This window comes from Haliaeetus albicilla, chromosome 13, assembly GCF_947461875.1.
Source record: "Haliaeetus albicilla chromosome 13, bHalAlb1.1, whole genome shotgun sequence".
NCBI lineage: Eukaryota > Metazoa > Chordata > Aves > Accipitriformes > Accipitridae > Haliaeetus > Haliaeetus albicilla.
Genome location: NC_091495.1, coordinates 23,326,985 through 23,339,707, shown reverse-complemented (window position 1 = coordinate 23,339,707; position 12,723 = coordinate 23,326,985). Strand labels below are relative to the sequence as shown.

The 12,723-nt window shown below is 38.7% G+C and overlaps 1 protein-coding gene across 8 annotated transcripts in view; it reads left to right on the top strand.

The window, feature by feature from the left end:
* LTBP1 (latent transforming growth factor beta binding protein 1) overlaps window positions 1-12,723 on the top strand; it is a 209,152-nt gene that overhangs the window by 98,824 nt on the left and 97,605 nt on the right. For all 8 annotated transcript variants that reach the window (XM_069800474.1, XM_069800473.1, XM_069800475.1 and 5 more), the window contains one exon: window positions 8,901-9,003. In XM_069800474.1, coding sequence (XP_069656575.1) covers window positions 8,901-9,003 — 103 coding nt within the window. The remainder of the gene's footprint in view (window positions 1-8,900; window positions 9,004-12,723) is intronic.

Here is a 12,723-nt window from a genome sequence, read left to right as displayed (position 1 = left end):
TCCTTTCTGGAGTTGATGCTGGATAATTTTGATATCCATACTTTTTTCAACAATCATCAGTGTTTGTACATTTTTTTGCAGGGTGGGTTGTATATTTGGCTTCAGAAATGTTTTATTAAATATCCTAGGGTCAGAGGTGACTTTACTGTCTATAGAGCAGATTGATGGAATGATATGTGTGTGGCCTCTTCTAGGCAAATCAACCAAGTTAATAAAGCCTTGCTGAACTTACTTTTGGTCCAGGCTAAAAGCACAGGATAAAAACTATCAGAATCTCTACTGTGGTTTTTTGTGCATGTAATCTCTACCATTCTGTGTTTCTCTCCATCTCTTGTTCTCTCCTTCTTCCTTGAATTTCAGCTGGTCTTCAATTACAGGTCCTCTGATTTTAATGCTTTGTTTTTGTTAGAGCCTTCTGTGGAATATTTTTCATCTCCCACCACATGCTTCCCCACCTTAGTTAAATTCCTTTAATGTATCTCATTCAAAAACAGTAGTCCTGCAAAAACAGTAGGATAGTTGCTGTATTCAAATCCCTAGACATCCAGGGCCTATTTTCTGCAGTGTATTTCCAAGAAAGCACATACTGTTAAAGTTATCAGCTGGAGCCACCCTGAACGCCAGCTTGGAGGACATTATGGTACAGAGAGCTGAAGAATCTGGTCATATTCTCAGGCCTCCTATCACTCCTAATTAACAACACAGAAATTCTTCTAGACTTCCTATTCGCTTAGTTGTCTGTAGTATTGTGACTATAAACAAAGGCAGCAACCATGAGAAAAGGGTAGTAAAAGATGTGTGAAAAGATGACAGTCTACAGGCTTAGAAGGACAGGAGGAGAAAGAGAAGGGCTAGAGGAATGACATTTCCTAGTTTAATTAAGGTAGATTAAGATAGATGTATGGTTTCATAAATACATGTACACATGTATGTATGTGCTGCTTAATTGTGACTATTTCCTGAAGTGCCCTCAGCATTTGGAAATAAAGTAGAAAAAGCAACTATAAAAGTAATACTGATATTTCAATTTTTAATAAGTAATATAGGAAGCAAATAGTGTTCTGGATGGTTCTCTCTTCTACTTGTCAATTCACTTTTCCTGGCTGCCTCTCTTCTCCAAGTGGAACACTTAGCAATTATTTCTCCTCAGGGAGATGTTAACGATGATTGCTCCAGGATAGCTTACAATGTTACTTGAAAGCTTACGATGATATGTTGCATACAAAAGTTGTGGTCCATCAATTGGTCTCCTAGTATAAAAAAAAATTTTGCAGGGTATGTCATAAACTAACAATTAAGATGCAGGCCAGAAACTTATTGTTGTGATAAAAATATAGGAAACAAACCTTTACCTAAACCTGCATCTTATTTTGTAGAAAATAATGTTGAGAAAACAGAGACTTGAAGTTGGGAAACAGATACAATGGAAGCAGTAGGACAAAAATCCCACTTAAGATGGAAAACAGTAAATTTCTGGAGAGCAGTGTATGTTACAGTGCTTTCAAAAGCTGGAGACTGGACAGGGTGTCCTGCACGGTTCTTTATAGCCATGTAGTCCTGTGTTTCTGAAATCCAAGGAGTCAGTCATCTCAGACCACTGATTCTCCAAGTTCTACTTAAAATCAAACAAATAAGGAAGATTATGTTTCTCTCCTTTAATTCCTCCTCTTCAGCTGCTTTTCATTTTAATTCTAATAAAAATGCCTTTATTATGACACAGAATATGTTGTTATTTCCCAAAATACTTCTACAGTGTCAGTGGTGCACCCAGTAAAGATTATGTTGGTAATCTCAAGTCCTGTTAATTTTGTGTATGGTTACTTTGCATTTAAATAGAGAAAAGAATGCAGATGTCTACTATCTGTCAAATTCATATAAAGATAATTAAGCACCGCTTTTTTTTCCCTCCCTTAAGATCACTTTGAAGTGTCTACTGAGTATATTCGTGTGTTTTCCTATGGTCACTGCATTTCAGTATTTTGGCTAAAAAAAGTCTTCTCAGAATTGATTGGTCTCTTTTTTGCTTAACTGTAAAGGAGGAGGCATTTTTTGCAAAGCAGCAAGAAATTGGAGAAGCTGGTATTTCCAAATTTCTCTAAAGCAGGCTCTTTCTGAATAGATTCACAAGTAATGCTCTTCTCTTCAGCAGATATTTTTGAGTATCAGTTTTACTGAAGGAGACTTCTGGTGATCTCAGCATCTATAATCTAAAAACAGAATAAAAAAGAGTTGTTAGTCTAAAGAGAGACAGATATTGAAGTTGCTTACCTGGCTGAAGGCAAAACATGCCAAAAAGTCCAGAAGAGAAGCTGGCTAAGAATTCATGTCTGCCCATGCTTGTTCATTCCTCCTTACTGTCCCACAGTTGTGCTGGTGTAATTGCTGAGAGGAGCTGGACTGCTCTCTAAAATGATCACTGAAAGAATTTCAAAAATGCTGTCTTCTGATCCCCCCTTTTTGTTGGGGTGTTTTCAATTTGGGTCATTTCCAGGTTGCAGTGTTCAGGGGATATGTTCCACTCCTCATTTGTCACTTGTTTGCTGAATGATGCTTTGTGCTTCCCTTGCAAAGTACTTTGAAAGGTGTTGCAGAAAAGGTCTATACTTGTTACAGCTCTGTTGAGAAGGATGCCTGAACTAGAGTTGTTCTGGTACTGTGAAGTGAAATTTGGTGTATTATAATAATACTTTGGAAAACCATATTAAAGAAGAACAAAATATATCACCTATGGTAGACAATATAAGCATATTTTGATAGTTTTGGGGTTTAATAATTAAGCTAAATAACATTAATGGTGAATACTAGTAAAGACTTTATTGAAAATTTTAAGGGCTGTCCATTTTTCAGTGTGATCAAAACACATATGCATTCAAATGTGTTTCAAATGCTGCTTAGTTCTGATAAATAACAAGTATGATAAACAGATGTTAGGTTATCAGCATCTTTAGTGGGATAAATTTCTATGGAAATAGTTTATTTAATACTGTGTTTCAGTAATGTCTTTTACGGGAAATGTTTTGGTTTGAGCAACACCCTTCTCTCTGCTGTCAGACTTGGTAGAATACAAAATAAGCCAAGTGATAGGTGGCAGCTGGAAAAGGTCAGAAGTTGTCAACATTGTATCATGATAAAGATTCTGACTGCAACTCTTTAAGCATTTACTTAACTTGATTCAGACAAGGGCATACACTGATCAGGTACTTAATGTTGAGAATATACATAAAGTTTTTAGGAACTAGGCTGAGATCACTGATGAGTTTTTCATGATGGGAAATAGTAAACAAAGGCATCAAAGTTTTTGAGTAGGAAATCAGAGCAGCAAAATGTGTTGATAGCTCTTAATGCATAACCTAATGTATTGATACTAGTGTATGGAATATGATTGTAGTGCATGTAGTCTAGAGGCAATGACGGTAGCAATATGCCAGTTGAAGTTATTCATTGAACTGTATAAATATCCCTGTTGAACTTCAGATTTAACAAAACATTTCCTATGGAGGTAAATTTTGGGTATTTTCAATTTTTGACAGCTATATGAAATGTACTTCCCTATTTTATCTTCTTTAGGCAGGAAAAATGATACAAGTAAAATTCTGTGCTTCATACTGGTACTTTTTTTCTTAGAGCACTTTAAAAACCTTTTTTTCTTTAGAATAGTCTTAAAAATACCATCTCATAAAATAAAATAACTGTCTGGAATTCCTTGAAGCTCATGGTTTGGCTTCTGAAGTTTTTAAACAAACAGACTGTCAGAAATCAGTGTGGATTCATTTCCAGGATTAATGCTTCATTCACAATAGATTCTTTGCAAGATCAATACCCTGAAATATCAGAAGATTAAACATGTATCGGATACCAAAAACACCAAACATTGTTTTAATTACTCAAATAGACAAAAGCTGGGTAATTTTTCTTGCCTATGAAGAATGTTCTGCTTAAGCCAAAACAAATTCTTTACCAGTTCTTTTAGAAAGTCTGGAAGTATTTAAGTTTCTCTCCTCTGCTTATGAGACAATGCCTGTTAGTGAGCCAGTGCTACATGGGATAATACTCTTCATTTGTAACAACCTGTCATTCAGCTGGTCAGTAAGTTAATTAAGTGTGTTTGTTGATTGTTTCAGTAATATGGTTTATTAAGTTTGAGGTTTCTTACTCTGTTTGTTGTGCCTATAGGAAAAAAAAAAAAAAAAAAAGAAGCAACAATCCAAGATCTATGCCTGTTGAATAGTTTACAGAAAGTTAAACAGTGTATCCATTCACTTCTGCTATTGTGGTATGTGAAATGCAGTCTTTTGAGATGAATCCCAGAGTCATTAGCTATTAACTCAGGCAAAACACCTATCAATTTCAAACATATTTAATCATGTGACACTCCTTTATTTATGCCTGTATTGTGGTTTTAACTAACAGCTCGGGACAGGGATTAGTAGATGGGTCACGCAGGAGTGGGAGTCCCAGGAAACGTGGTCTCTGGGCTGGAATCCTCTGCAGTTGCCCTGAGACTAATTGCCAGACTGGGCTCTCTACTGCACTTTACAGAGAGCTGAATAAATTCCTTCTACTGCCCTAGCAGAGAGATTTCAAGGATATAATTCTTCCTTTTCCCTGGCATTGGAAAACACATGAAATCCTGGTGGCAGTGCACAACTCAAGTACTGTTAGCACTCCAAGACTGTGGAAGATGGGGCAGAGGCTGGAGTCTGGACAGAGGAACAAAGATGTGATGTGGCTTGGGGTAGCCTTTGTGCACCAGCACAGGGTCAGCCAGAATTTCAGTCTACCAGTGGGAATATTCAGTACTTCCTTCAGTTATATAAAATATTGGCATAGAAGCCCAGGCACGCATGGGGAAAAATATGTGGATTCGAAACAATACTTTCAGTGTCTGTGAGTGCTTTACCCAGGAAGAACTTTGTTTTATAGCAGTACCATGTGTGCCTCATACTGCTGCTACTGCTGACCCTCTTTCAGCACAGTTGAGCTCTTTATACCAGTCCTTCATGACTTCTTTGCCTTCTGAACCAGTAAGAATTATCTCCAAATCGTAAGCTTGTGACAGAGGTATCATTCATGAAAATCTGTTCTCTTTTCCAGAAGCCCTCAGGAATACAGGCTAGATTAGTTTAAAATGTGTGTGGATGATGGATAGAAAAGTGTAAACCTAAGCTTAGGGAATGGCATCATCTTCATGCACAGTGCAAGCTGTATGCTTGTGTTTAGCTTCCCTGCTTATTTTAGGCTCATAGTTATGTGTTGGAATTGCATTGAATGGTGAGACAAACTAAAAATAGTTATGGATTCCCCCAAGTGACTTTTCCAGTCACCTGTGACTCAGAGACTGGAACACACTGTCTGAAGAACTAATGAGTTCTTCTCAGTAGTAGGAAGTGGGTAAGACTTTTGAAGTGGATAGAAATTACCTAAAAGTTTTTGAGACCTGTAGAAACAGAGCAGCTTCGGTTCATTGATGCTTAGGGTTTGTGAAAGGGAGGAGCATCTTAAGAAACTGTAGCTGGCTAGGAAACAGTTTGTGCAGTGCCATGAGTGTTGAAACTATCTGAAGCACTATTAGATGATCAGAGAAATCAAGGTTTACTAGCCATAGAAGAACTCTGTTTCTGCTTGGCTTAGGACTTTGCAGAGCAGTCATATTTTCTGATACATAGCTCCAAAATTACACAGATCTTACACCACTAGGAGCCCCATGTGGCAGTTGCTTTTCCTCACTGGCCAGTTTCTACAATGATCTGGACATTAACCAAATTATCATTGATTCTTCAAGCTTTAATTCACCATAAAGGCAGTGGGAGCAGCAGCTTTAATCATTGCCAGTTTTTACTGACAGGACTACAAACCACAGTTGCCAGATGACTCAGACTTTGGCATCCTTATTTTTGCTCATGGTTTTTATATGGAAATTTGAAAAAGTTATGACCACAGAGATCATGATTTTCAGTAGAGTGCAAATGCTGTAGCACCACACCTAAACTAAAAGTAGGCTTTAGTCCATCTTCCCCCTCCTTTTTTTTTTTCTTCTTCTTTGTTTTATATGCTTTTAATTTACTACTGTTAAATGACACCTATTCTGGGGGAAAAAAAAAGGGCCAGTTCATGATGGCATGTTGGCTCTCACATTAGTGGAGTCTTGCCTTGACACACACGAGCTGCTGGGACGTGTCCTTGAGGCTTGTGACCTTGCAGAGGAGCACTGGGTGTTAGGTAATGTGGCCTCGCTGCCCAAATGCTCCATTTCTGAGATCATAAGGGGAGGTGCAGCACCAGCTTTGATTCCTCTCAATTCTTTTTGGAGAGAGGAGAGTAGTAAAACTGAGGCACAAGGCAGGGAGAAGAGTTGAGTGCAAACTGGTTTAACTGACTCTCCACAACAGCCACACTAGGCAACTTTAGTAAGTGGCTTCTCTGTCTTTGAAGAAGCAGTCCCAGCTCTAGGAAAGGAATTGAGCAGCTGTAATTATAAAGTAAAACTGAATAGCTGTGATTATAAAGTAAAATGGTCCTTCCCAGAGCATGTTCACCTGGGATGCGGGTTGAGAAACCAGCATTGTGTGAAGACGTAACATGAATTCTCTAAGGTTTTAGGGCAACCACTTGGAGGAGACATATGTACTCTCTAGTTGAAAGATTTTTGAGCTTCTGGGAACTGCAGCAAGATCTGTATATCATCTAGCTAGAGGCAGTTGAAAGAGCTAATTGCAGTTTTGAAAACAGCTGAGCTGCTGCAGCAGAGGGAGTTGTGCAGAATTCCCTGTTTGTGCATCTTGATGGCCTTTGTGAAGTGCCAGGCCAAGAATTGCTTCTGGAAACAGAACTCAGTGGACTCTGACTGACCAATCAGGAATGGTCAATCTCGTACTAATCCTGCCAGTGCCCCAGCCAGGGGAGTGCAAGACAGACTGAAAGACACATGTTCACATAGTGTAAGCCTGAGCCTGCATCTGAAAGGTGGGAGGGACTTGCTTAGATAATTTACTGTTTTAACACAGCCAAATACCATACAGGCAAGGACTGTTTCTCTCCCCTTGGAACATGGGAAAATTTGTCACAAGACCCTCTGCAGACAGTAGTGTGAAAATAGACTCCTAAAGTTGCACAATAACTGAGCAGTGTCTTTTAAACTGTTTGGCCACTCTTCTTTATGCTGTTCATGTGTCACCCTAAAATGAGGCTTAAAGCCCAAGTGGTGCTACCCCATATAGGGGTGATGTGCAGAGGCGCACTGTAACTTTGCTAAGTTGCCCTGGTGCTAAAAGCTCCATTTCACGAGGGAGGCTGGCTTTCGCTGGGGCAGAGGATGCTCCTGGCTGCTCACACATCCCTTGACAGATGTCTAAGCTTCACATGCAGCAAGTGCTGAGCTGCCGCAGGTTGCACATTACAGTTTGATGTTTAAACAGTGAACTGGTGCTGCTTTTAATTTGTTGCTGAGATATTTCAGGAGGCACCTGGGGAGTATCTGTGAAAAAGGGGCAGAGAAGATGGCTGGGATGATGCCTTGCCAGCCCTCCCTGTGCAAAGTGGTGACCCTCTGATGAGTCAGAGCCCTGACATTGTGGGGTAGCCTGCTAACCTGTTAGTAGTCACACTGTGAAGCTATACAGAGTAACTCTGTACTTCAGAAACATCATTGACTCATGTGTGTCAGTATGATTAAGAGCACGCTGGAAAAACTTTGGAAGGATTGGAGGAAGCCATCGGTGCCTGTGCATTCAGCATGCATCCTCACTGCGGAGTGACTGGGTTACCAGCCAAAGTGACAGCAACCACAAGGCCACAGCCTGGGCCACAGGATGAGCCAGCTATCTTGAGCTGAAAGCTAAGCGGCAGTGAACGTTTGGGTCAGAGGTTTATATGCTGTCAGGAGGGAAAGTTAGATTAGGGAAGGTCTATTCACTCCATATTGAGGATTCACACTTCGGCACATTTGGATTGTTTGCTGCAGTGCCTATTTATATCAGTATTTGCTTTGAAAGTGTTACTAATTGCAGCTGTTGTGCACTTCTCTTGTGCTTTATGCACTTCCATTTTATACCTAATTGACAGGTTTAGATGTATGTTTTTAATGTCTGCATCTCAGAAATACATTTAAGCTTTCTTTACCATGCAAAATGGAAGAAAATTGCGAAAGTCAAGAATATAACTAGTACCTTGTAAGCTTCTGAAAATTAGTATTCTTATTAATAAAAAGCATGGTAAGTATATTCTTGATGGGGGGGGATATTGACCTCAGAAATTATTGCAAGATTAATTTAAATATTTCAATGGGGAAAGAGACACTTGTTTGGAATAACACAGACATCACTAACTTTGGCCTCATTCATCTTATCTGTGTTACCATCTTCTGTATCTGGGCAGCAGAATCTGTCATAACTTGGCAATTTTCAGTAAGTGGTCATAAACATTAAACATAAGTTGGCAGGAAATTGAGGCTTTTTAATAGGAAATAACTATAGAAATCACAGTCATACTTTTTGTCTTTCTTTAACAGAGTAATTAGAAAGGTATTTGAGATAATTTATACAGCTTTTGAAAAAGTGGACGAGTATGTTTTTATGACGAAGAATATAGGGAATAGGTGCCAATGGCCAGTTACTACCTTGGAAATATACTCACTCGTTCCTATGACATACTGTTCTCTTCTGTTTCTTTCTCCTACTTTTCAGGTTGACACAGGGAAAGATAATAATGTCACCTAATTTACTCATGCCTGTGTAGAGAGCCATTGCAATGCATAGACACTATTTAAGTTCAGCTAAGAGCTCCAGTGAATCTTCAGTGTCTCAGCAAGAAGTTGACCCAATATGACTGAAAAAGAACATTGTACTAGAAGTGAGCATCATATAGTATCACTAACTAGAGTATTCTTTACCTGACTATTCCAGTGTGGCAAAGCACTTCCTGGCCTTTCCAAGCAAGAAGACTGCTGTGGAACCGTGGGTACTTCCTGGGGTTTTAACAAATGCCAGAAATGTCCCAAGAAGCCGTGTAAGTGCTATTTTGTTGTTATTCTCTGGATCACTTTATGGCTTTTTTTCCCATCAAGTAGTTTTTCCTTTTTTGAAAAAAAAATTAAAAAAAAAAAAAGAAAAAAGGGAACATAATAGAAAGAATATATTATGGTTTGATTAGGGACAGGTTGCAGAAACTGGAATTCTGCATGCCAGCAGAGTTACAATATGCAGGCACTCAGTGCAGCCAGCAAAGCTAATGTTGTTGGGTTTTTTCCCCTTTCTCCTCCTTTAAGTCAGTGATGCATTGTTGTGTTTTCTCAATGCAGGAAGGATAATGACATTGAATTATCTTGCCTCTTCCAGCTGGATTTGTTTTTTTTAAAAGTTTGCACTGAAATGTTAAATTATAGAGGCGCCAGTTACTGCTTGGAGAGAATGCAGTGACCTCTTGGGACTGCAGATGAACTTTCAAATTTGGAGCCAAAGTTTTCTAGGCTCTAAATTGTCAGTTACATTTTTTTGCTCTGTTTTTGAAATATCTTCCTCCACAATTAGGCAATGACAAAGACTTTCTTCACCATTTTGTTATGATTTGACTTTATATTATAATGGAAAGAAATTTCAAATTATTTGCATGATAGGTGAAGCTAGTCTTTTAAACTTTTTGTGAATTACATTCTTGTTGCACAGGAATGGTAATATTTCTCTGTCATGTCATATTTTCATCACTAAATGAAAGATGAGAAAAGATCATGTGATCTCTGTTTTGTAGATGGAATGGATCTGCATTTAGTGGGCCAAAAACAGTGCAGGGAGTTGCAGTCATTCTTATCTAGGTCTTCTAGGCCTCTGTTACTTGTACCAATAGCAACACTGGAAACGTGTTCAGTATTTGATATTTTTGGAAGCATATTTAAGTCCGCAAGTCTTAATGTGGATGTAAATACAATTCCAGCAAAAAACCTGCTGTTACTCCTACTTCTCCGACTCCTCCTTCCACAGGAGAATCTGATATAAATTTATGCTGACTCAGTCTGATCTGTTAGTTTATGAAGCATTTAAATTTTGTGTTTTGGAGTATGTTTATCTTCTGATGTGCTTTCGAAAGAGAGCCTCCTTGGAGTCTTTGAGGACGATAGTTAATAAAAGACTTTGGTATCCTTTAGCACATAAATACAGTTTCTAACGGAGATGTGCATTCTGTATTGGTGTATGAATTGTGAAATGTGGCCTGATTTTATAGCTTTCTCCAAAGAAGTAACAACTTAACTACAACTGAAAGTCTTGTTCATCAGAAGCATGTGGGCATCTGGAATGTTGCTTAGTGGATGTAGGTGTGACATGAGAAAAATCACAATAGGCTGAAACGTGCTTCAAACAAAACCTGGTTGGAACTACTAATACAAATTTTTGGTGCCTGGTTCAAAGGGAAGCCCGTTTGCTACTTCTTCATAGCTCAGGTAAAACACTGGTCATCTCAGCCTGGAATCCACAAAGGACAACATTGGGACACTGGGACAAACCATGTCAAAAATCCTGGTCCCCAGATGTTTCCTAGCTGGGTACAGAGAAGTGCCTGAACTTACCCTAAAACCTCTCCTGAAGGGAAGTCCACCACCCTTTTTTCAAAGCACTGAGTAAGAATAATTTCTTTTAAATGCTAATGAGATGAGCACTGTCCTTTTATAATAAAGCTTAATGGCTAGCACACTTGCTCGAGATGGGACAATTCACAGTTCCTTTATCTGCCAGAAGAATTTCTAATCTACATTTTATACCTATGAGGAGATACCCTAACCCGTAAAATGTAGAAACAATTCTTGGAACAGTCCTGGGAGCCCGGTCTCTTTCCCAGTGTCCTTAATTACTTACAGTACGAGTCATGCTCACTCCTGCTTTCTGGCTCAATCTGGAATTGTGTTTTTGAATGTAACTGTATGATTTCAAGAGGAGACAGAGAATGTTGCCACTTGGAATAATCCTGTCCTTGCGATTAAAGCATTCCTGGAAAGTAAGGGTTTGTGTCTCCTAGACATAATGGGATACATTTCTCATCTTTCTCGGGAGCTCTCACTGTACATTAGTGTTTTAAGAAGGGAGGAGGAGATGAGGGCACTGTCCGTTTTCTCCAGGTTAAAATACAGTGTCATCTACCACTACATTATATCAAGAGTATGATTTGGTAGGTGTATGCTTCAAGAACATTCACTGAATCTGTCAGGAAGCTTTGGTAGAGGTATATGTATTTTCTTAGTCTAGATTTGATTTAGGAATGAGTTAAGCATGATGCTGTTCAATCATGCCATGACTTATGGCAATTCTGCATGGGTAAAAATAGTGAATTTTCAGATTTCTAAGAACTTAAGGTGATAAATTTAGAGTGTTGCAGGAATTTGTGATCTTACAGCATCTTAGAGTTTTATAGATGTTCGGTTTGAACTTAGGCATACAACTGTTTTGGATCTGGGCCTAAGTGTCCTTAGGGCATAGGTGTCAAAATAAGCCTCATGTCAGTATCAAAGTGTCATGCTTTTGTAGAGCAAGCAATTTCCAAAGATAAATGTAAATTTATGATAAGATTTAAGGAAAGTGTGGAGTGGCTGCTTAAGGATTTATATTTCATCAAGTTTTTGTTTTGTTGGGTTTTTTTTACCATAACGAGAATATTTCAGTGATAAAAAGAGTATGCATGTATATGTTTTTATATATATATATGTTTATATATATGATATTGGATGGAAAAACTTGAGTCAAATTATTAGTAAGTTATCAGTTCAGCGGTGTCCATATTAGTGTCTCAGCAGGCAAAGCTAGTCCCACATTAGTCCCATGTAATTTTGACCTGTTCTGATACTTCACTAAATTGGTATTACCATTTTTATTGTAGACGTCTTGGAAGCAACCAGACTTCCTTTTGCTTTTATGGTTTTATGCTTCATAAACTTTGTTTAAGATTGACCTGGTTATGTAAAAATATGTAATCAGGTCACACTTAATGTGATCTTCTGCAAAACCCACTTCAGGAAAATATTTAAGCATATACTTCAGTCTCATTAGCAAGCACTTTTCTTCTCTCTTCAGCCAACTACTTAAGGATGTACATAAGTTTGTGTGTGTCTTGTTTCCAGGGACTTAAATAGGGCTTTGTCACTTCATAAAGATGTACTTATGTATTTTGGGTAATAGCCAGTGCTCAGTCAGGGCTTCTGTCTGGTTACAAAGTCAACTGCTTTGGCCTGAGACAGCTCCCATGTCCTATGTAAGTTTACAGGTTATTCAGTATTACTGAAAATGAAAAGAAATTTTGGAGCAGATCTCCATTTTTGAGGGCTTCTACAGAAGACGACTTTTAAGACAAAGTGCATTTCTGTGTTATGTGGGGAATGTTATGATTGTTCAGGCTTCTTGCTAACAGTTAATAATTACAAACAGGTTGTCTAAGTGAGTAAAGGGTAAGTAATGTAGGACTCCATCCAGCTCCCACATGGATCACTAGCCATCACTGAACAAGCTCTTTACTGAGACCTGCTTACGTTGCTGCTCTTTGTAGAAGGAAGAAAACAGCTGCTAGTAAGCCACTGTTTCCTGTTCAGTGTGGGAGTAGGAGGATGAGGAGGGAAGGAGAGGTTAAAATCTCTGACCTCATTCCACCACTGCACGTTCTAGAGCAGCTGAGTCACTCTGGAAGGGAAAATGCGTTGCAGCACTGGAAAAGGCCTGGCATAGCTTATGGGCTGGTCTCCATCTACGACTG